The 22655-nt window shown below is 49.5% G+C and overlaps 1 protein-coding gene across 1 annotated transcript in view; it reads left to right on the top strand.

The window, feature by feature from the left end:
• The window catches only part of PARP1 (poly(ADP-ribose) polymerase 1), a 461510-nt gene that overhangs the window by 209744 nt on the left and 229111 nt on the right, over nucleotides 1-22655 (top strand). The window contains exon 8 of the mRNA XM_086926179.1: nucleotides 4541-4691. Within this exon, the coding sequence (XP_086782305.1) occupies nucleotides 4541-4691 (151 nt within the window). The remainder of the gene's footprint in view (nucleotides 1-4540; nucleotides 4692-22655) is intronic.

Here is a 22655-nt window from a genome sequence, read left to right as displayed (position 1 = left end):
ATTAAAATACACTGAACATAATCTTCACAAAAAGTTATTTACAAAAGTTTAAGCTATTGCCATTATAAATTACAATAACTTTTAAGTATTCATTATTAAAAAAAATTAAAAGCCATTGTTATTTGTAATATCAATACATGTAAGTCACGTAAATACAACACATATTGCATTCCAAATGCTATAGGTGTCACATTTGCGAAAGTTATAACTATTAGCATTGTAAATGACAAAACTATTAATTTAGCTATTTTCAAAAAGAAAACATAAATAAAAAAATTGTGATTTACAATACCAATAGCTCAAACTTTCCTAATGCGAGACCTATTGCATTGCAAATGCTTGTTTGACATACTGCACATTCACAGCAATTACGTCTGACCTGTTGATAAATACCTGGCCAATAAAATCTATCCAGTACAGCCTTCTCGGTCTTATCCCCTCCAAAGTGACCACCCAGTAGATGGCTGTGAGCTTAATACAGAACTTTTCTCTGTAGGGAAGGGGCACTAACAATTGGACTGGCATAGATTTTCCCCCTTTGCTATATAACAAACCCCTCTTGGTAAAGAACTGGGGACCTACTTGTAGTGGATCTTCCTGATCAGTAGCTTGTCTCCATGCTTCCTGTAGGGTGTTGTCTTCTCTTTGAGCTATGAAAATTAGGATCGTGACTTTATAGCGAGTCATCTGACTGGGTTAATAGAACGGATTTCCCATTTCTTTTTTCCCTTCTTCTCTGTTGCCTACTTTTCCTGTCTTTTCCTTGTTCCCACCGGGATCTATCTCATGAAAGAATGGTGCCTCTTCTCTCCATTCTGTCTGATCTGATCTGATGTGGGGCCAGGAAGTAAGTTATGTACATGGGGATAGTCGGTGCCAAGGAGCACTGGCTCTGGTAGATGGGGAAGGAGTCCTACTCGACTGTTTACCGGACTTCTAGTGGGTGTATGTTGAACGTTACCATTAGCCATCGGATGGGTTTCACAATCTCCATGAATACATTGGATGTTAACAACACCCGTGGTGGTAGGAGGCCCGCCTGGTATAACTTGGGGTCTTATTAAGGTTTGGCAACTTCCTGTATCAATTAGGGCCTTTCTTGGCTCCCCGTTAATGGCGATCTGTCTGTGAAATTGAGCTGGGTCCCCTTCTGTTTGACAATACAGAGTTCTCACATACCCGATTTTTATGGGTTCTTCTTTTTGGGGGCATACTCTGGCTATATGACCAAAGGTACCACAGTGGTAGCATTGAGGTCCCAAAGGAGGGGCTGGTCGGGGTACAGGCATTACAGGATTGGGGACTATTGTTACAGTCTCAGGTTTCCTTTGTAACTTAGGTGGTCGAGGATTCCTTGCTAAATGACCCCTAGGTTGTTTCCAAGTACCATCTTCTTTTCCCTTTTGTACTTCTTGTGCTCGAAAGTAGGCAGCTGCTACTTCTACCGCTTTTTCTAAATTTAGGTCTGTATGTTGCCGTATCCATTTTTGGATGGGTGGGTGTAGGGAACTAAGAAATTGTTCCAGGTATATTTTCTCGAGTAATGACCTCCTTCGTTGACGTTAGGGGTTTGAGCCATCGGCAGCAATGTCCTTTATATGATAACACAAAGCCCTGGGGTTGCGGTCCTTCTTTTATTTGACGGAGCCGCATCCTATACGTCTCGTTGTCAATGACCATTCGTTCTAGTATACATTTTTTTTATTTCTGGATAAGGGGTATTCCCAAGAGGATTGGCGGCCTGGTAGGCGGCTTTGAGATCCCCAGAAAGAAGGGGTCCTAAATATTGTCCCCACCTATCCTAACGCCAATGGGCTGCACGGGCAAGTCTCTCAAAATTTGACAGAAAGAAATCTAGATCCTCTCCCGCCACATATTTCTGCACTACTACAGAGGGAGGGGCAGAATAACCTCTAGGTTGCCCCAATACATCTGCGAGTTTGCCTATGGTGGTTTCCTGCGTTTGGCTTTGTCCTGCAAGGGCTTTGTGTAATGCTTATCTCTCACTTTCTGCGGTTTCTAGGAATTGGGCCATAATTTTCTCAAGACAATCGTGGCCTTCCTCCATTTTTTTAAATTTTTTTTAACTACGGCCTCCATTTCCTCCGATCCCACTTCTGACCTCAAATGTCGGAGGGAAGGTCGGAAACAGGAGCGAGGAGGCCGTATGGGGTGAATAGTGTAGGTTTTATTTAGGTTGGGTAAGACCCTTAGTGAATAAGGTGTATTATGTAGTAAGAGTCTTTGGAGAATAACAACCAAAAAAGTCCAAAACGGTATTTTCCAGGGGTCGTCTTCCGGTATGGTGTCAGGTGGTCCCAGGATTCGTGATTTCCTCTGTGGGCGGTTTTCCTCGGGGTGCCTAAGTCACTCAAAAGAAAAGAGAACAGCGGTCACTGTTTGGTTCTGTTTTGGGGAAGTTTACTGAGTCCGTCACCACACCGTGTGCAAGGTCAAATAGAAACGGTGAAGGAGGGGGTAGTCTGTCTCTTTATAAGTGATTATTTACACGTCTGTCAGGCGAGGCATAAAGGAAAAGGGGATTGTATGCTAGAGGGACAGAAGGATAACAATAAACAACAGTGCCCGTTTCCCTCCCTGCCTCCCATCTCTCCCACCACAGTTCCCCCCCCCCCCCATAAGCGCGAGGTATCCGCTACGTACAGCTGTCTGCCACAACTCTCCTGAGTTGTGGCGGCTCGTGCGTGTCCCCCGGGGTCCACCAGTCTTCCGACCAGATGTCAGGATCCTCTGGTTCTTCCAATGGAGGCTCCTCCTTGTCCTTCTGCGTGATGGTGGCGTCCTTGGCTCCTTTAGCGGCGTCCTGAACTCCGTCGGTGATGTCCTTGATGCTGTCGGCGCCTCCGCTCGGCGTTGCAGGTCCGGTTTCAGTAGGCGCGCCGATAGTTGTTTCTTCCGGGTTTTTCTGCTCGTCGTGACCTTGGTGCAGGCTCTCCGATTGGCCTGTTCGTGGAGGTAACCTCCCGGGAAAACCAGTTCCGGTTCAAGTTCGGCGCGCTTTGGGGCGGGGAAAAGAGTCTTAGTTATTGCGGCAGCTGAGGCGGGGAAAAGAGTCTCTGACATATCGGCGTCTTCGCCCTCATCAGGTCGGTTAGGACTCCATCGCGTTATGTTGCCATTATGATGTTTAGTCTCCAGACCCTGCCCTTCCTCACATGCTCCCAAAAGATTTTTGCATTGATCTGAAAGTCGAGAGTTCAGCTAGCGCAATTACAGTTTCAGCCTTTGCTTTCATCCTTCAAGAGTGCAAAGAAAGCAAATTTGCTGCTGTTACCCGGGTGTCCTGCTAAATATTATTAAAGTCGCAGAAACCAAACATATCCTCTATAATGCTGACCTTCCTCAAGCTGTCCACCAAAGTGATATTGTTAAGTATGGCTTTTTTTTTTTAAATAAGTTGGAACCTAAGCTCAAAGTACACAAAAGAGAGTAGTTTGACCAAAGTTGTGTTTGAGAGTGTTAAAGCTCAGGGCAATTAACTACCAAGGGATGCAACTGACGGTAGTGATTTTTATCCTCTCCAGTAACATTTATTGAAACCAGAGTTTCTGAAGGTTAGCTCTGTACCAGACCCCAGAACTGGGGCCCCTTGTCTGGCAGTTTAGATACCACAGCTGTGATCCATTTGTAGCAATAAGAATCCTATAATCTCCTTTGACTTGTTTTGCTCTGAATAGGCAATCACCTTGGGGAGGAAAAGAGTTTGGGAGAAATATAGAAATCCTTTCAACCAACTTAGGAAAAGAGAATTTCCCAGCGACTCTGGTTTCTAGGAACCCGAAGGCTTAAGAGAGACATTGTTTGTTTTCTTTTGTAGCAAAAAGGTAAGCTATCCAGCTTCCCAAATATAACATTGCAGAGAGTACTTAATCGTTTAAGACCCAGTTCTGTTGTACCAGCCGATGGCGACTCCGCTTAACGCCCTTGTATTCTTCAGAATGGGGGTGCCAGCTATTCCGCTCCCACATCCAAATAAATTGAGGTTCTTGGTAGAGAATTCCAGATCTCATCCCATCCTTGCTTGTTTAGTTAAACGATGGTAATTGTGTTATCTGTGGGAGAATAGGTCTGAAGATGATGACTTGAATGGAGGACTTCAAGGCAAGGTGGACTTCATCTACCTTGGCAAATTGACTTGATTGTTCACGAAGAACACAATATGTCTGTCTCAGCTGTTCATGCTAGTCGACCAGCATGAGCAGAGCAGCAGAGCCAGCAATGCAAGCTACGGGCTCCCATTTCGAGGTATAACTGGTGTTGGGGTTGCGTTTGATAAGTTAAGGGTTGACTTAACTTTATTTGACTCGCTGATCGGCTGGTGTCTTGCTCCTACTAACTTTTTTGTAATTTGAATATATGCTATTTTACAAAGGTTTGTCCCAGGATTCTGCATACGCTTCGAGACATTACACTTTTATAAATTTTAGAGCGAGCCCTATGAAGAACACCGATTACTATAATTGTATAGTTTATCCTGTATGTTCTGTGGCACTGACTTAAAAATTCCATTGCTCTTTAGGAATTCCAGGAAGTCCCCTACCTGAAGAAGTTTAAGTTCAAGAGACAGGACCGCCTCTTCCCACTTACATCTGTCACACCTGTGAGTGCATCCGTGGTGGTGAACAATGCTGCCCCTCTGCTAAAGGAAGAACCTGTGACTATGCCTACAGGTATGCTGGAGTTCATTCACAGCTGTATAACAAAATTTTAGGAGTGGAGTTTGATGCCTCAGCTACTATGGCTACTTGGAGTTTGGGGGAGCTGGAGTCACTGAATTGAAGTCCTAACAAGTTTGTCAGTATTTCTAACAAGCAATGGCAAAGCCAGTAGGTGTAGTCTTGTGGCAGCCTGTGTAGACCTTTTAGCTTTGCCATTGCTTTTTACCTGTGCTGGTCAGCATAATGAAGTGTGTGTGCACATGCATCATGATGCTGTGGTTGCCCTGTCTGATGATATAATTATTATGTTTGAGCTTGTAAAGCGCACTGTTACCCGGAGGTTTCCTGGCACTGTGTAACGATGGGGAACCCGTCCTGGCTTTCCCTGTGGGATGGTCCCTGCTGGGAGTCCCCAAGGTGGAGCCAAGCATCCCCGGCGTTGGAGGGGCCGTTGTGGAGATTAGGCAAGCTGATGCCCAGAGTTGCCGAGTGGGACCCCTGATTAGAGTAGGCACCAAAGCGAGAATTATCGAGTCCGCTGACCAAAGTCCACGACCCTGCCGCGTCGGGAATTGAACCCTGGTCCCGGCCGACTTCTGCTCCCGGGTCTGCCGCCTCTAACCAGTGAGCCACACCACACCACCAGGATAGGTGCCTGTGTAACCATCACATATGATATGACACTGCCACCCTTTTCTTAATTTTTTTATTTACATGTTCCAACATGATGACGCCCCCAGAAAACCTGCTGGCCCTTTAATGTGCTTACTGACTGGTACTGCCCAGCCTGCCACCACAGATGGGTTTCTGACCCCCTGGAGGTGAGCCCACACTCTCGGAGGCCAGAAACGATGCCTGCTCTGGAGGAAGGTGTTCATAAATGTAAAAATGCATTGTGGAAGCACATTTTGTAAAAGGAGGAATCTGGGAGCAAAAAAGGCTGACACTGGAATTGCTAATGAGGAGCGTGTGGGGTTAGAAGTCAACATGGAGTAGAATGGGAGCGTGGGGAGTAATGGAGGAGCTTGTTGCTGGTGGGGTGTTAAAACATACAAAGCAAAAGAAAACTGGTCAAGGAGAGGTGAAGCAACGGATGAAGTGAGGTGGAATGGGAAGTGCGACACAGAACATGTTGGGGCTTGGTATTTGAGTGGAGTAGCACCACACGAGGGAGCGAGACAGCCCATGTACTCCCATGAAGTTCTGAAGGAAAAAGGTAGTTCCATTAAGGTGAGCAGCGAAAGGATACTGTAGGAGCTGGCTATCTTTGTAGCTGTCTCCTCACTTTTTCCCCCCATTTGAACTACTAGATGCTGGTTTTTCGACTGACAGTGCACTAAAGCCTGCTAAACCACCCCAGTGTTCTTTCCCTAAACAAACCCCTGTTCAACTGTAACCCAGTTGGCAAGCACTTTATCACCCTTGTAGGACCCTGGTAAAACGTATCTATAATACTCAGGGCATGGGTACTGAAGAGTGTCCCTATGGCCTGCAGCATATATTATGCCCCCATGCATTCTGCCACTGCAGGATGCGTGAAAGGGCACTAGCCCTTTTGAAAACATGGCATTGCACATTCCCTATGTGTAACGCCCACACACTGCATATATTCTATGTAAGTCACCCCATACAGCAGACCTCAAGAGCCCTGAGGCAGGATGCATTATGATACACCTGAAGACATATCTGCATGAGCAGATATGCCCCTGTGATGCCCAGTTTCATTTCTATAGCAGTGCAAGTGATCAGACAGCCATTTTAAATGTATGTACTGGGCACTAGTCATTGCGAGTTACCCAATTACATAATAGCTGTACTAAAAACTATTGTGCTTGGTATCAAACACCTCATATCAATAAATCTATACTGATGCCAGTATCAGATTTATGGTGACAAGCACCCAAAGGGCATCTTAGGGGTGCCCCTGAAATCCTGCTAGTCCTTTAGTGTGCTTGCTGGCTGGTAATGTCCAGCTTGCCACAACAGACCGGTTTCTAAGCCCCTGGAGGTGAGCCCGCACTCTCGGAGGCCAGAAACAATGCCTTCTCTGGAGGAAGGTGTTCATACCCCTTCAGGTAGATGGCTAGTGAATCAGCATGTCAAGGCGAGAGGCGTTAAGGCCTCTGCCGCCTTTGATATGGGGCCCTGGCTTCCCCCAGTCCTGGGGAACTCCACCCCTTGCTCTGGGGCCCATTTGGCACCAGAGCAGATGGGAAAATTAGCTGGTCAGAAGGCATGTCACCCTTACATGCTGGGCACACCCGTAAGGTGGGCAGCCTGGAGTGGACATTAGATTAAGGGTTTCACCATCTTATTTTTGGTACAACTATGAATTCTGGGTCAGAAATATGCCTACTTGCCACAGGAAGTGGACATATGGGGGATGTAGTCACCCCAGGAGTAAGTTGCCCAGTGGCTATTACCATACACACCCCTAAATTTAGTATTTAGGGATCCCCCTGACACCTGGAACTTAGATTTGACTTCTTGAGAATTGAAGAGGGCAAAAGAAGTGCAGTCACTGTGAGAATTGAGGACTGACCACTAACCTTGCCCAAAACCCTGCCTAACTGCTGGAACCTCTATTATTATAGAATAGGGATTTTCCCAAATAGCCTCACTATACCTGCTGTAACCTCAACAATTGCAAAGACCCGGCTCATTCAAAATCTGGGCACCCTCTCCAATTCTTGGAGGACTGACCAACACTTCGACAACCAGTTGGCATCTCCCTTGGGGAGGAGGATCCATCCCCCTGCAGCTGCGGGCTCTGACTAGCTGGGGAGCAGCACTAAAGAAAGAGGTCTTAGTTGCTCTATGAGGTCAGATCAGTCTCACAGCCAAGATTGGAGATGCCAGGGCCTCCAGAAGCCACCATCTCCAATACCCGCATTCATAGCGCTGTCCGCGCGGCGGAGAGTTGTGACCTGACCCTGTCCCCAGAGCCCCCCAAACTCCCCCTCCCCCGCTCCCTGCCGCTGCTCCCCTGCGGGCCTGTTTCCTTCTGTACCCTTCCCACTCGCCACCCAGCTCCCACCTCCCTGCTGATCCTCCCTCCCACCGGCCATTTATAGCGCTGTCCGCGTGGTGGAGAGTTGTGACCTGACCCTGTCCCCCGGGGCGATCGCTCCTCGCACCGCGTGGCTCCCTCTGAGTGCGCCCGGTCTCCTCCGCTGCCACTGCGAGTTCGCCGAGGTGTTTGTTTTAACTGTATTTTCCTGTTCATTCTGTGACTGAATCTGTATTCTGCCCTGTTGTTGCCACTACTTTCCCACTGTTTCACCGCCCTTAGGACCGTTTTCCCGCTGGTCTCACCTCCTGCTGCTGCTCCCTTGCGGCCCTGCCCCTTTTTCCTTCTGTACGCTTCCCATTCGCCACCCCGCTGCCAGGGCCTCCAGAAGCCACCCATCTCCAATACCCGCATTCATAGCGCTGTCGGGAAAGTTGTGACCTGCCCCTGTCCCCAGGGCCCCCCGCGCCTCCCCCCTGCCGCTGCTCCCCTGAGGGCCCGCCTCTTTTTCCTGCTGTACCCTTCCCACTCCCCACCCAGCTTCCACCTCACAGCTGATCCTCCCTCCTACCTCGCCATTTATGGCGTAGTCCACGCTTACGCGCAGTGGGCACGCCAAAGGCAAGCCCGTCTGCGCCCAGCGCCAGGACCCCTGGCCCTCAACGAGGCCAGCTCACCGACGGACGTACGACGCCTCCAACCTCAATGCACTCAACACCGGCCAGAACCCCGCCTGCTACCGAGCCACCCCAAAACGCACCCACGGCTGCACCTGCCAATCCTGCAAATTCACCTGCCTCCGACCCGGCCCGGCACCCACCAAGTCTAGCACCAGCAACAGTCACCTCAGGTGCATTCTGCTCAAGACCCGCTCCGTCCACAGGCACGCAGCCGAACTCTGGAACCTCCTCGACACAACATCACCAGACGTCGCCTTCCCCACAGAAACCTGGATGAACGCCTCCTCAGCCCCCGACATCGCCATAGCCATCCCGGATGGCTACAAGATCACCCGGAAGGGACCGTGTCAACAAAACCGTAGGATGCTTCACCATCGTCCACAGGAACACCATCCGAATCACGACCAACTCCGACGACACCCTCACCGCCGCCGAGCACCTTCACTTCCAGATACACACCGACCCCAAGACTACCCTCAGAGGCACTCTCATCTACAGACCCCCGGGACCACGCACACAATTCAGTGAAGCCATCGCAGACTTAGTCAGCCCGCATGCCCTTACCTCAGACTACATCCTCCTAGGGGACCTCAACTTCCACCTGGAGAACAACAATGACAGCAACACCACCACCCTGCTGGACAACCTCGCCAACCTCGGACTCAAGCAACTTGTGAACACCCCCACCCACTACGCCGGCCACACGCTTGACCCCATCTTCTCCTCCACCAAGCACATCTCCTTCAGCCACTCCACCGGACTCCACTGGACAGATCACAGCTCCGTCCACTTCAACTTCAGGAGAACCATGACCCACCACCACCCGCAACAGGTTCCCCGCAGGAGCTGGAATAAGATCACCGCCGACCAGCTCACCACCTCCCTCAGCCAGAACCCTCCCACCAACACGACGGACCCTAACGAAGCAGCCGCAACCTCACACAGTGGCTCACCAACTGCGCCGATGACCTCGCACCACTGAAGAACCCACCCAGCAGACCCGGCAGCAAAAAAGCCTCGTGGTTCACCAATGACCTCTAAAACTAGAAGAAAACCTGCCGCACCCTCGAGAAAGACTGGCGCCACAACCAGACAACAGAAAACATGACAGCCCTCAAGAACGCCACCAACTGATCCGCACCACCAAAAGGACAACATTCAAAGAACGACTGGGCAACAACACCCACAACAGCAAGGAACTCTTCAGCATCGTTAAAGAGCTCCCCAACCCAGCGCCTGCAACAACGACATCACACCCTCTCAAGACCTCTGTGACTCACTCACCTCGTTCTTTCACCGCAAGATCACCGACATACACAACAGCACAGACCACGCGCCCAACCACCGAACCAGCGCACCCAACCACCACCCTCTGCACCTGGACCTCTGTCAACACCGGAGACACCACCCGCACGATGAACACCATCCACTCCGGCTCCCCCACCGACCCATGCCCACACCACATCTTTAACCAAGCCGACTCCATCATCGCACCCCAACTTCGGGACATCATTAACAGCTCCTTCGCATCCACCACCTTCCGGGAGAGCTGGAAACATGCCGAGCTCAGCGCCCTCCTGAAGAAACCCACCGCGGACCCCACGGACCTCAAGAACTTCCGCCCCATCTCGCTCCTCCCTTTTCCTGCCAAAGTCATCGAGAAGATCGTCAACAAACAACTCTCCGCCTTCCTCGAGACAAACGGATCCCTCGACCCCTATCAGTCCGGTTTACGAGCAAACCACAGCACCGAGACCGCCCTCATCGCAACTACCGACGACATCAGGTCCCTGCTCGACAACGGGGAAACAGCTGCCCTCATCCTCCTGGATCTCTCAGCGGCCTTCGACACCTTATGCCACCGCACCCTGATACAGCGCCTCAGCAACACCGGAATCCAAGGTACGGCCTTGGAGTGGATCATCTCGTTCCTCGCCAGAAGAACCCAGAAAGTCCGACTCCCCCCGTTCTGATCCGCGGCCACCGAAGTCATCTGCGGCGTTCCGCAAGGATCCTCGCTCAGCCCCACCCTCTTCAACGTCTACATAAGCCCCCTCACAGCCATCGTACGCCAAAACAACCTTAACATCATCTCCTACGCCGACGACACCCAGCTAATCCTCTCCCTCACCAATGACACTGCCACTGCCAAAGCCAGCCTCCAGGAAGGAATGAGAGACGTCGCGGAATGGATGAAGCTCAGCCGTCAAACTGAACTCAGACAAGACGGAAGTCCTCATCCTGGGACCATCCCCTTCTGCCTGGGATGACTCCTGGTGGCCTCCTGCCCTGGGCAGCGCCCCCAAGCCAACGGACCATGCACGCAACCTGGGCTTCATCCTGGACTCCTCCCTCACGATGACCAAGCAAGTCAACGCAGTCTCGTCATCCTGTTTCAACACCCTGCGCATGCTCCGAAAGATCTTCCGGTGAATCCCCACCGAAACCAGGAAGACGGTCACCCAAGCCCTCATCACAAGCCGTCTGGACGACGGAAACACCCTCTACGCTGGAACCACAGACAAACTCCAGAAAAGACTCCAGCGCATACAGAACGCCTCGGCACGACTAATCCTGGACATCCCCCGTCACAGCCACATCTCTGCCCATCTGAAAGGCCTGCACTGGCTCCCTGTCAGCAGGAGGATCACGTTCAGACTCCTCACCCATGCACACAAGGCTCTCCACGACATGGGCCCCAAATAACTCAACAGCCGCCTCACATTCTACACACCCACCCGCCAGCTCCAATCCGCCAGCCTCGCCCTCGCCACCGTCCCACGAATTTGCAGAGCCCCCGCCGGAGGAAGATCCTTCTCCTACCTGGCGGCCAAGACATGGAACTCCCTCCCCACTCACCTGCGGCTGACCCAGGACCATCTCTCCTTCAGGAAACAACTCAAGACCTGGCTGTTCGAGCTGTAGCGACCCCCCCCTCCCAGCGCCTTGAGACCCTAGCGGGTGAGTAGCGCCCTATACAAATTTGTTTGATTGATTGATTACCCAGGGTTCTTAAGCGTTTTCAGTAACCAAGGCTTGTTTCATATCCAGTCTGGACAGCGACCTACTGATGAGTGACTTAAGGGTCCATGAGGGCTTCATCAAAAGTGGCCCACCTCCCCTGTTTTCTTCCTCTCTCCAGGCCACCCAAGAATTGAGAGCCTCTAACTCCTGTGGCCTGCAGAACAAAACCCCTCTGCACTCTAGCCCCCCAGCCCGGGGCCACTGAAACCAAATGGGTACCTGACCCTCGTGTGCTGGGTTCACTTGTGGGTTCTGCCTGACTTGTCCCCACTTGCAGCCTTTTATGGTCGAAGCCTAGTGTAAGACTGCGCACATGCACAGTCTCACTGGCGAGATTTAGTGCTATTGGGATATTTCACTAGTGGGCTTTAAGCCCCGCCCCTCTTTCCCATTGGCTTGCGTCACCGTTCATGCTAAACGGTGGCCAGCCATTGGGAAAGAGCGTCCTCATCTCTCTTTTTTGTCCGTCCTACTTGGACGGGCTTGGCCTGACTTCCTTGTGACGTAAAAGGTTTGTCATCTTCTTTATGGGTCCAAACAGATGGCCCCATAAAGAAGATAATAAACCTTTTACGCCACAAGGAAGTCAGGCCAAGCCCGTCCCAGTGGGATGGCAAAAAGAGGAAAGTCTACATCGTGGCGGTGCCGCTATTATACCAAAATGAAAGAAATTGTTTTTTTTTCTATTTCTTTACTGTTGGTATAATCGCGGCCCCCGCGCTTTACTTTTAAAATGTTATAAGCAAAGCGCGGGTGCCGCGGCTGCCTTGTGACCGCTTGTTCCCACTCCCATTTGGTAAACTCACTGTCACCTCCTGACACCCTGGTCGTAGACTACTGATATGCCACTTCCATGCATCTCCCAGGCCTGACAACAACACAACGCATACTCGGCTACATTGCTGACACAATCGCCCCAAGTGTCCTCTCCAGGCTGCTTACAAGCCGCTGTCGGGCCACAGTTGTGCTTTGTCTGCTGGCTGCTTTTGTCTTTCTTTAATACATAAACTTACATATGCCTGTGCCATTGTATGGCTTTTGGCAGTACTATACTGTCTGAGATTCACCTCAATCAAAAACGAAAATCTAAATCACAATCGGAAGAAGCTCAGTTCTAGAATACCGACCCAAACGCAACAGAAAAATCCCTTCCGGGTAACATCAAGTGACCTTTTTCGAGACAGAATGCTCAGTTTCTTCCGGGTCGAGTGAGATGTCTTTTCCGGGGCAGGTCCCGATTTCAACCAAGTGCAAGACTTATAGTGCGATACAGTCACGAGCCCCCTCCTAGATTCGTAGCATGTCAACAGTATGTAACAAGATTCTTACTGTTGTCGTGTATTGAGCCGCTAAGAGCTGAAAGCGAGACAGAGTATTTTTAAAAACCCTCCGTCTGGAGACGGAAAGTAAGGCCTAGGTCTGGGACTCTCCTGCCTAATTCGGGCGGGTTGATTTGTGTGCATAATCTCGTAGATATTTAGAATTTTTAACATCTGTGATGATGGACAGTAATCAATTAAAATGTTTTCTTTGGTTCCTATCAGTAAAATGTGTTTATCATTGTGTGATTGAGGTCCTGAAAATAGCCATCCAAAGTTTTGTTTATAGATTTACTAAATGTATGAACTTTATCACAATACATGTTTCCACCTTGTTTAACTCTGTAGAGCATTTTTATTGCTATTCTGAATCAGTTTTTTTTCTATAAAAATTCAGAGAATTAAACCACCCAATTTAGGACTTTTAATGTAGCAGGCTTAAATGGGTTCACAGTCGTTCACAATGTTATCATACACCGCATTCCATTTATTAATCTCCCTCGCCTTTGTTCAGGCTGACGTCTTACATTTATATATGCAGCCAAGGAATAGCCTTCATTTTTGTCATGCACTTTTGAGTTGCAGCGCTAGTCTCCATGGACTTCAGAATATTGCCGACATCTCAGAACAGGAAAGTGGGAGATTTGAGAGAAAAAATGATCGGATATGCATTTTCTCAATTGACTTCTAAAGAAGCACATGCAATTTAGGTGGGAAGCAGTTAAAACCATTTTGGCTTTAAAAAAATTAGTGGTCTCCCTCTTGAATCCGTTCTGTTGGCATGTATGCATCAGTGAAACCTCAAACGTTGCGTCCACGCACAGCCATCTCGTCTCACTCTTTCCCAGATCCCCCAGTACAGTTGGAGTTCTTTCACCTGTAGACTGACCAGGATTGTTGAACTTCCCCTTCTTACACGTTAGTAGCAAACTCATTCGTTATTACCTCACCTTCTGAATCGTAGTCGAGACTACACTACGTTTTTCTGCAGTCTCGTTCAGGCAGTGTTACCCAAGTGGAGTTACACATGTTCGCCACCTCGGATTGTATGGGCACTCACTAATGGCTTTGGTACATCAGTTACTTTCCTTCTGTCATAACCCTGTGCACACACAGAAACACATCATCCCATCTATGATACAGTGCCTCAATCAGTGACAAGCACAGAAACAAGAGCTCCACTAGACTAATTTGAAAACAATTGGTGACAGGTACTCTGAGTCTCAATTAGATACAGGCACTACATAGTGACTTGCTTAGCAGTCAACTTTATCAGTTTGTAATTTATGAAAGTGCCACATGTGCAGTGGGAAGAAACAGTCTTCTCATTTGGCTTTTAACTTTTATATTATGCCACGGCTCTAGCGCAATAGATAATGACTACACACATTCAGTTTATAATTTCAGTTTCCAAAATGTAATGGAGGTGAGAATTGTGTTGTTCTTTTATCATTTAATAGTTTTGCTCTGATCTTTTATAGGTATCTTCGTAGTAGGCCAGGCAAAATAAAACTTCTCCCTGAGGTATCCAAGAAAGCAAACCATTTAACAGGCGAAATGGGGGAAAAATAGGTCTTGCATTTTATTAAGTTATAAATTTGCTTTACTATACAATACCATTAGCAAAGCAAATGGCTTTAACTTAATCAAAGGCGAGACCTATTGCATTTTCAATGCTTGTTCCTGCAGGCACTCCTTCTATTTACTTTAGCGTATAGCGTTCAAGGCTACCATTGCAATCAGCTCCTGTGCACCCGGACACCCTAGGGCAGGTTAACCCGAACTGCTGGTGGTTCTTTGCATCTAAGTACCCTAAGTCCTGAAAGGCTCCCCTAAAATCGTTTGCAACTTGCAGAACCCACAGGTATACAGCATATGTTTCTACCATAGAATAAATTACCGCTTTTGAGGCTCAGGCTTATTCAAGTTTTTTTGTCTACTGTAAAAAATCATAACTTCGAAAGTACTTACCTGATATTGATCTCTGTGTCTCAAATGATATAAAAATCTTTTATTTTTCTAAATTGATCTCAGATTTTATTCGAGTGTGTATCTCATTTATTGACTGTGTGTACAACCAATGCTTAACAATACCCTCTGATAAGCCTAAGGTGCTTGACCACACTACTACAAATAGAGCACTTGGGATTATTCATTTAAGCCCCATAAACCTATAAGGTTCGTCTGTACTTTATGCATGGTGTGCCCTTATATGGGCACAACCCCATAAAAAGCCAGCGTCCTACAGATACAAGTCATCCAGTCAAAAGAATAGTGATGTAGCTATACCCCAGGGGAGGGACAGCACAAGAAGAGGAAATAAAGCAATTTAATAGGAAGCGAGCAAATGAGTGAGCTGCTTTCCTTGCTAAGGTAGTGAACCTGTTCCATTCAAGTAATTAGACCATAAGCCCTTCCTTTTTACCCCTCATGTCATCTCACAAAGGAGGAGGAGAGGACTGCATAAAGGGATTTCATGTGGGTGACACGATCTTCATCGGATATGTGTGCGACAAAAAGCATAAAACTGTGCAGAAAAGTACTTTATCCAGATGGATTATCACCTGTATTGAGATCAACCACATAATGGGTCATTAGGAGCCACTAGAGGGTATTGGGGCACTCCCTACGAGGGCCAAAGTTTCAACATCTACTCTTGCCAGGGGAATTTTAATAGGGGACATTTGCAAAGGTGCTACTTGGTCATCCTTTCACACCTTTGCCAAGCATTATTATCTTGATTCAGAGGTTAGAAGGGATGGGCATTTCATCTGATCTTTAGGATTTCATAGTGTAACATTACATTAAGCCCTCCATCTCCTGGTATTATTGCTTGAGAATGTATTTAAGAGGTGAGGAATCTACATCATTCGAAAAACGTAATTACCCTTCGGTAACAAATGGTTGAGGCATGTGTGAGTGTAGATACGCTAGCGCTTGGGCTGCTGTTTGGAGGAACAGAACGTTTTCTAAGGGAAGTTTAAAATCGTCCTTTGACCTGTAGTCTGTTTAAAAAAAAATAAACTTTCGTTGCACCAAAATTATTACTGTTTTTAAAATTGCAGCATACTTGCGTTTAAAAAATGATTGCACACACCGCTGATTAGAGCGGGATCTTCTGTCTGTCCGGGTGCTTCAGCGTCATCTTGGGTGAGGAGGTGCCACTCGAGGGCGCTATTTTGCAGAGCGCACTAGTGGCTGGGCCAGACACGCGTGCTACCTATTTAATCCGGGCAATGCAAGCGCGCCGGAGGCAAGCCCGTCTGCCCCCGGCCGCGCTCCGGCCGTGCTTAGTGCTAGCCACGATGCCCGTTTGGGGAACCAGGGACGTCGCGCTGTGTATAAAAGGACTAAGCTATTAGAAATAGGTGAGAGAGTAGAGCCTTGTAATACTAATCACAACCCTGCTAAAACAAAGGTTAATAAGGGTTCGAGGCATGTGGGCTGCTGAATTCATATCTGTGCATAGATCGCCGCCTAGTGTTGGGTCCGGATGATTGCACATTGTTGTCCTGGAAGAGTCTTCGAAGTATTACGAGATAGGTGGCTCCTCCCCTGGACTACAGTGTGCATGGGCATCCACTCCATCCTCAGATTGTTTTTTTCCGCCATTGGGTTCGGATGCATATTTGTAAACTCAGGTTCGGAATCGATAAAATACTTTCCTTTTGGCCAAAAGGCCTTTAGTTATCGTCGGTATTGTCTTGCGATCGGTGCCCAGTTCTTGTTCCAGCTCTGTTCCCGAGCCGGACGTCCAGAGGAGCCTCGTGGCTTTTCGGCGCTGAAGGCCCGGTCGACGCCAGAGGCCTTACTGACGAACCATTATGGAACGGAGCCCGTTCAAGAGATGTCCTGTTTGCAACTCCAAATATCCTCACATCGATGTCCACCCGGTGTGCAACAAGTGCCTGTCTCCGGATCACGATGAAGCCAGCTGTATGGCTTGTTCTTGTTTCCCCTCCAAGAAGACGATTCTACTTCGACGTGCAGCGCGCAAGGGGGCCAAGCAGACGGCACCTGACTCGGTGAACATTTTCGATACCGAGGAGGATGAGGGAGTCGAGCAGGTCGTTCGAGAGAACCTGTCTGATCCCACATCGGAGATCGACTCCAGTTACGACGCTGATGTTGAGATGGTCGATAATGAAGACGACGTCGACGAGGTAGGAGACGACGATGTGGCCTTTAGGGCCGTGGAAGATAGCTCGAGCGAGGAGCTAGGCCCAAGCGTTGGTACGGGGGCCGAGACCAAAACACTCAATAAGGCTCAGGTTGAGGGATCGCCACATGGCCTTACCCGAGATCGTACACTTGGTTCTACAGCCTCGCCTCATGGCCCAGCTACGGACATTTCTACCGAGCCACTGGTTGACCAATCGAAACCGAAAGAGAAAGCATCAGTGTCTACACAACCGAAAGCACTGGAAGCAAAATCGAAACCAAAAGTGCGTATTACTTCGGTCGGCTCGAAGACCTCTGAACTGTCGGCACCGACGAAGCAAAAAAGTGTTATCGACCCGGTGAGGTCGCTAAAGGGTGTCGAGATAAAGACTGGGACACCGAAGAAACTGGTCAAGGTCGTCGACCCGAAGAAGTCGGCGCCGAAGGCCGTCGACACAGACAAAGGACTCGGAGCTCAGAAGGTTCTCGATCCTACGCGTCGACCAGACAAGGCTGGGAGCGGTACGAACCTAGAGTCCACGCCTGGCAGTGGCTCGAAGGAACCCGTCGAGTCGACACAGCCGTCCGCCTCCTTCTCGAAGCAGGTGTCTGAATCGCTGAAACGCATTAAAGAGAAGTATTCTACTGTCGGACCGAAGGATACTCCACCACCTAAACCTATCAGTAAACCTCAAAAATCGTCTGCACCCATCCAGGTCACACTGCCGCCGAAAGTGGTACCTAAGGCCTTCGCCCCTAGAACAGCCGTCGAAGCGACCAAGAAGGTGTCCACGGGGCCGAAGCCTGCAACTGCGGAATTGGTCACAAAGCATCAACAGCCTCCGCTTGAAGTGCAGTCGAGGCAATTCATCGACGCAGACACGGGTAGACTTTCTATTTACAAACGAAAGATCGCCCCTGAACACCCTATGGAGTCATATAAAATTCCATTAAAAAAGAAGGATTCTGCTACATCACCTCTTCTTGTTGAACCTATCTCACCACATGGCCAAGACACTGCTCCTATCTCGCCCACATACTCAGATGTGGAAACAGGGGAAGGTGACAATGAGGAGTACAGTTTTGCAGCGTGATTCTTTCTGGATTCACTATGCTGTGCATAATCTGCAATCTGGTGGTTGGGTCCGGAATCGTAGTCTTTTTTTTCTCTCTTTTTTTTTTTTTTTTCGTAGCCCAGGTGGGCGTCGACGTCCCACCTTCTGGTGTACCTTCGGTGATGTCTGCATGCTTCCGTCGGAAGCTACCACCCTTGGGCGCCATCTTCAGATTCTTTTTTCCGCCGTTGGGTCTGGATGGTCGCGTGAAGCTCCAGAAGTTTTGGAGGGAAAAAGGAGAAAATACAACTACTATTCGATGGTAAAGACCGGAAAAGATTGGGAGAAGGAGACCATCAGAGACGAGACGACAAAGAAAGAGAAGAACATCGACGTCCTTGGAGGAATGCTCATACAGGGGGCCCCCTGAGCGCAGGGATGTAAAAGACTCCATTTAAATTCTGCAAAAACTGGCACCACAAGTTGGCGCAGAAGGACCAGCACCCGGTCTGCAACCTCTGCCTACCTATCGACCACGAGAGCAGAGACTGCAACGCCTGCTCAGTCTTCAAGCCGAAGACACTCCGAGTTTGAGAGAAGCAGAGGATAGCTCATCACACGATGCAGGACAATGGCCAGGCCCCGACGCTTTACGAACTGGGCCTCTCCACCGACGACGAGGACAACATCGCCGAAGGTCCAGATGACTTCACGTTCGCAGAGACCGATAAGAACACGCCTGACAAGGTAGGAGAGTCTACGACCCCGAAAACCCCCACAGGGCCTCGAAAGCCAGAAGCGGACTCTCGAAAGGCAGAGCCCAAAGCCTCGAAAGGAGCACCGGCGCCGAAAAGTTCGACGGCCGAAGCTGCATGAAAAAGAGCCCAGCGGATCCTTAGACAAGGACTCCTGGAGGCCGAAGACCGGCGAAAAGCAAAGGTCGTCGAAGCAAGCCCCCGAAAAAAGGGTCTTCGACTTCTAAGGAAAAGGAGCTGAAGAAAGCTTCAACGTCGACGAGAGCGGCCGAAACGCTCGACGACGACCAGGCCGCAGAGATGCTGAGAAAGAAAAGAAGGCTTGAGGCCGAAATGGAGAACATCCTCCAGAGAAAGAAAGACTTCAACGCAAAAAATGAGAAGTTACAAGATTCCCTCGAGGCTGGCAACGTCCGTCGCTGAGGTGACAGAGCAGGAGGAGTTCGACGTCGAAGAGACGCCGAAAACTCCGGAGCTCTCGGAGCACGAAGAGGAAGAGGACCTCTATTATACAGAGGGTGATTACGGGGACCAGCAGTCCAGCTACGGCTCGGGTTCCTCGACGGCCCAAGACCAGGATTGGCAGGACATCGAGGCCGAAAACCCGGAGGAGGCGGTGGAGACATATCCTTCGAGGCCTTCGCCACCGGATGACATCGGGCATACAACGAGGTCGTTAGGAAGGCAGCAGCAGCTTATGGGGTTAAGCTAGAGGAGGAAAAGCCAAAAGCAGATTTCCTGCTGGAAACAGTGCTCCCCACACAGACAAGAATCCAATTCCTTCCCATGCTGAAAAGTATCATAGACCGGGGGAAGGAAGCCTTCAAGGACCCGGCTACATGCAGATCAGTAACGCCTAGGACGGAAAAGAAATACAAATTCTCCTCACAGGACCCGGCTTATATCAAGGGGTCAAGAAGGGCCAACGTCCCAACAACATCTGGGCCTCCACCTGACAAGGAAGCAGGAAGATGGACGTAACCGGGAGGAAAATAGAGAGAAAGCCGCAACGCACTGGCGGATGGCAAACTCAAACACCCTCCTAAACAGACATCAATACCAACATTGGGATGAGATGGGGCAATTGCTCAAGCACCTCCCGGAACAATACCGTGAAAGGGCATCACACCTTGTGGAAGAAGGGAAAAGCATTGCAAACTCATGCCTGAAGACAGCCTTGGATGGGGCTGAAACATCCAGCAGATTGATGGCTATAGGCATCACAGAGAGAAGGCAAGCGTGGCTCAGGATATCAGGCTTCAAAGCTGAGGTGCAGAACAACATCCTGAACACACCCTTCAATGGTGAAACACTGTTCGGATCCCCAGTTGATGAGAAGCTCACACAACTGAAGAAGGACAACAAGACGGCAAGGTCCATGGGGGCCCTGCAATTCAGGGGGATGAGAAGGGACACTCCTACGCAGAGGCCAAACGTCAGAGGTGGAAACCAGCGAGGAGAATCACACCAGGCGTTCCACCAGGGACAACAGAGTGACCACCAAGGTCACCAGGGCCAGCAGAGGCAAAACTGGAACTACCAGAACAGGGGCCAGTTCTTTTGATCAAGAGGAAACTGACGAGGACAGAGAAGAGGCGGTGAACAACCCCCCTCTAAGTGACTGCACACAAGAAAAGGTGCTCACCCACTCGAACCCTCCGGGGGAAGAGCACGGAAAAACAAAGAGGAGAGGGATACACGGACAAGACACAAAAGATCATATAACTCCAGTCGGAGGCAGGCTAAGATTTTTTCTCCAGGAGTGGAGAAAAATCACCACAGACAAGTGGATACTGAACATCATGCAGTTCGGATACTGCATAGAGCTACTAAAGAATCCACCAAACAGAAAGCCAAAGAGAAGAGAGCACTCGAACAGCGCTGCGACTGCTCCAAAAGGAAGCCCAAGAACTACTCCTCAAAGAGCCCATCGAAACGGTCCCATTCAAAGAACGGAACAGAGGAGTGTACTCAAACTACTTCCTGGTACCAAAAGTGGACGAAAGCCTAAGACCCATCCTGGACCTACGGTTCCTAAACAAATATGTTAAGACCCAAAAATTCAAGATGAGGTCCCTGCAAGAAGTCATTCCACAGATAAAGGCCGGGGACTTCTTGTCCACCATAGACCTCGAGGATGCGTACCTGCACATCCCCATGAACAGGCAGCACAAGCACATGCTAAGGTTCACAGTGAACAACGATCACTACCAATTCACAACCCTGTTCTTCGGTCTAAAATCCGCACCAAGGGTGTTTACCAAATGCCTTGCGGCAGTGGCAGCGCATCTGCGAAGGGAGGGGATACACGTGTACCCCTACCTCGACGACTGGCTCGTAAAGGCAAGCTCTTACAGGACATGCAAAGATCACGCACAGCAAGTCACGAGAACGCTAACAGGCCTGGGTTTCTCCATCCAACAGGGAAAATGCTCAATGGAACCGGAGCAGGTGAAGATCTTCTTGAGTGCTCAAATCGACACCGTCCAATGCAGGGTGTCACCAGGCGAAAAGAGAACACTCAGCCTACTGAGGCAGAAACGTCACTACCAGAAGGGGCGAGCTCTGACAGTGAGGGCAGTGAGCAAGATCTTTGGGATGATGGCGTCGTGCATACACCTGGTCCCCAATGTACGCCTACAGATAAGACCGCTCCAAGAGTGGCTACAACCGCAATGGTCACAAGCTACAGAAAGTTGGGAGGATCTAGTGGTTGTAACGCACAGGGTGCAGGAAGAAATAAGGTGGTGACCAAGGAAAAGATAACAGTAGGGAAACCTCTAACACCACCGGACCCAACAGTGACATCACCACAGACTCATCCCAGAAGGGATGGGGCGCACACATGAACAAGCTCAGAGTGAGGGGCCTGTGGAGCCCTACAGATGCGGTCAGACACATCAATTACCTGGAGCTGAAAACAGTGTTGCTAGCACTCAAGGCCTTCCAGAAACACCTGTACAGCCAGAAGGTGCCGATACAAACAGACAACACCACAACAATGTTTTACATAAACAAACAAGGGGGAACTCAATCATTCCCCCTGTCAAGCTTGGCACAGGAAATCTGGAGATAGGCAATACCACACACAATAGACCTGCTAGCCATACACCTGCCAGGGAAGGACAACGTAGAAGCGATTGGCTCAGCAGGCAGACTTCAGCATCCCACGAGTGGGAACTCAATATACAGGAGACAGAGAAACTATTCAGGAGGTGGGGCACTCCGACAATAGACCTATTTGCAACATGCCGGAATGCAAAATGCCAATACTTTGCATCCAGGCAACCAGAGGCACTATCACAGGGGAATGCCCTGTGGATAAGCTGGTCAAAAACATTTGCCTACGCTTTTCCCCCAATACCATTGATCCCCAGGGTTCTGAACAAATGCATTACAAGCAACAGGACGCTGATCCTGGTGGCAGCACAATGGGCCAGGCAGACCTGGTACTCTCGGATAATGGAGATGGCGCAGGGGCCCCCCCACAAGTTCTCAAAAAGAAGAGACCTACTCACTATGGAAAACTGAGAAGTTCTACACCCAGAGCCGTAGAGCCTCAACCTCTCAGCCTGGCTCCTGAGGACTTAGAGTTCGCACATCTAAAACTACAAGAGAGCACTCTGAGGGTGCTGCGAGAGGCAAGAAGACCCAGCACACGCAAGTGCTATGGGGAAAAATGGAAAAGATTCACTCAGTGGTGTTGCAAGAAAAAACTACACAGAAAACTGACCAGGGAATCTACGGTGCTAAGGTACCTCACGCACCTAATAAAGGCTAAAATAAGCTCATCCTCGCTAAGGGTACACCTGGCAGCGATTGTGGCATACACAAGAGGAGAAACAGGGAGAAGCTTCTTCACATCTCAAGTCGTGAAAAGATTCTTGGAGGGGGCTAAAAGAATAGCGCCACCAAAAAGAATGCCGCCACCGGCTTCGAACCTGAATGTAGTACTGACAGAGCTCATGAAAG

Source organism: Lissotriton vulgaris, chromosome 6, assembly GCF_964263255.1.
Source record: "Lissotriton vulgaris chromosome 6, aLisVul1.2, whole genome shotgun sequence".
Taxonomy (NCBI): domain Eukaryota; kingdom Metazoa; phylum Chordata; class Amphibia; order Caudata; family Salamandridae; genus Lissotriton; species Lissotriton vulgaris.
Note: the sequence above shows the minus strand (reverse complement) of the source record. Positions and strands in the feature narration are given on the sequence as shown.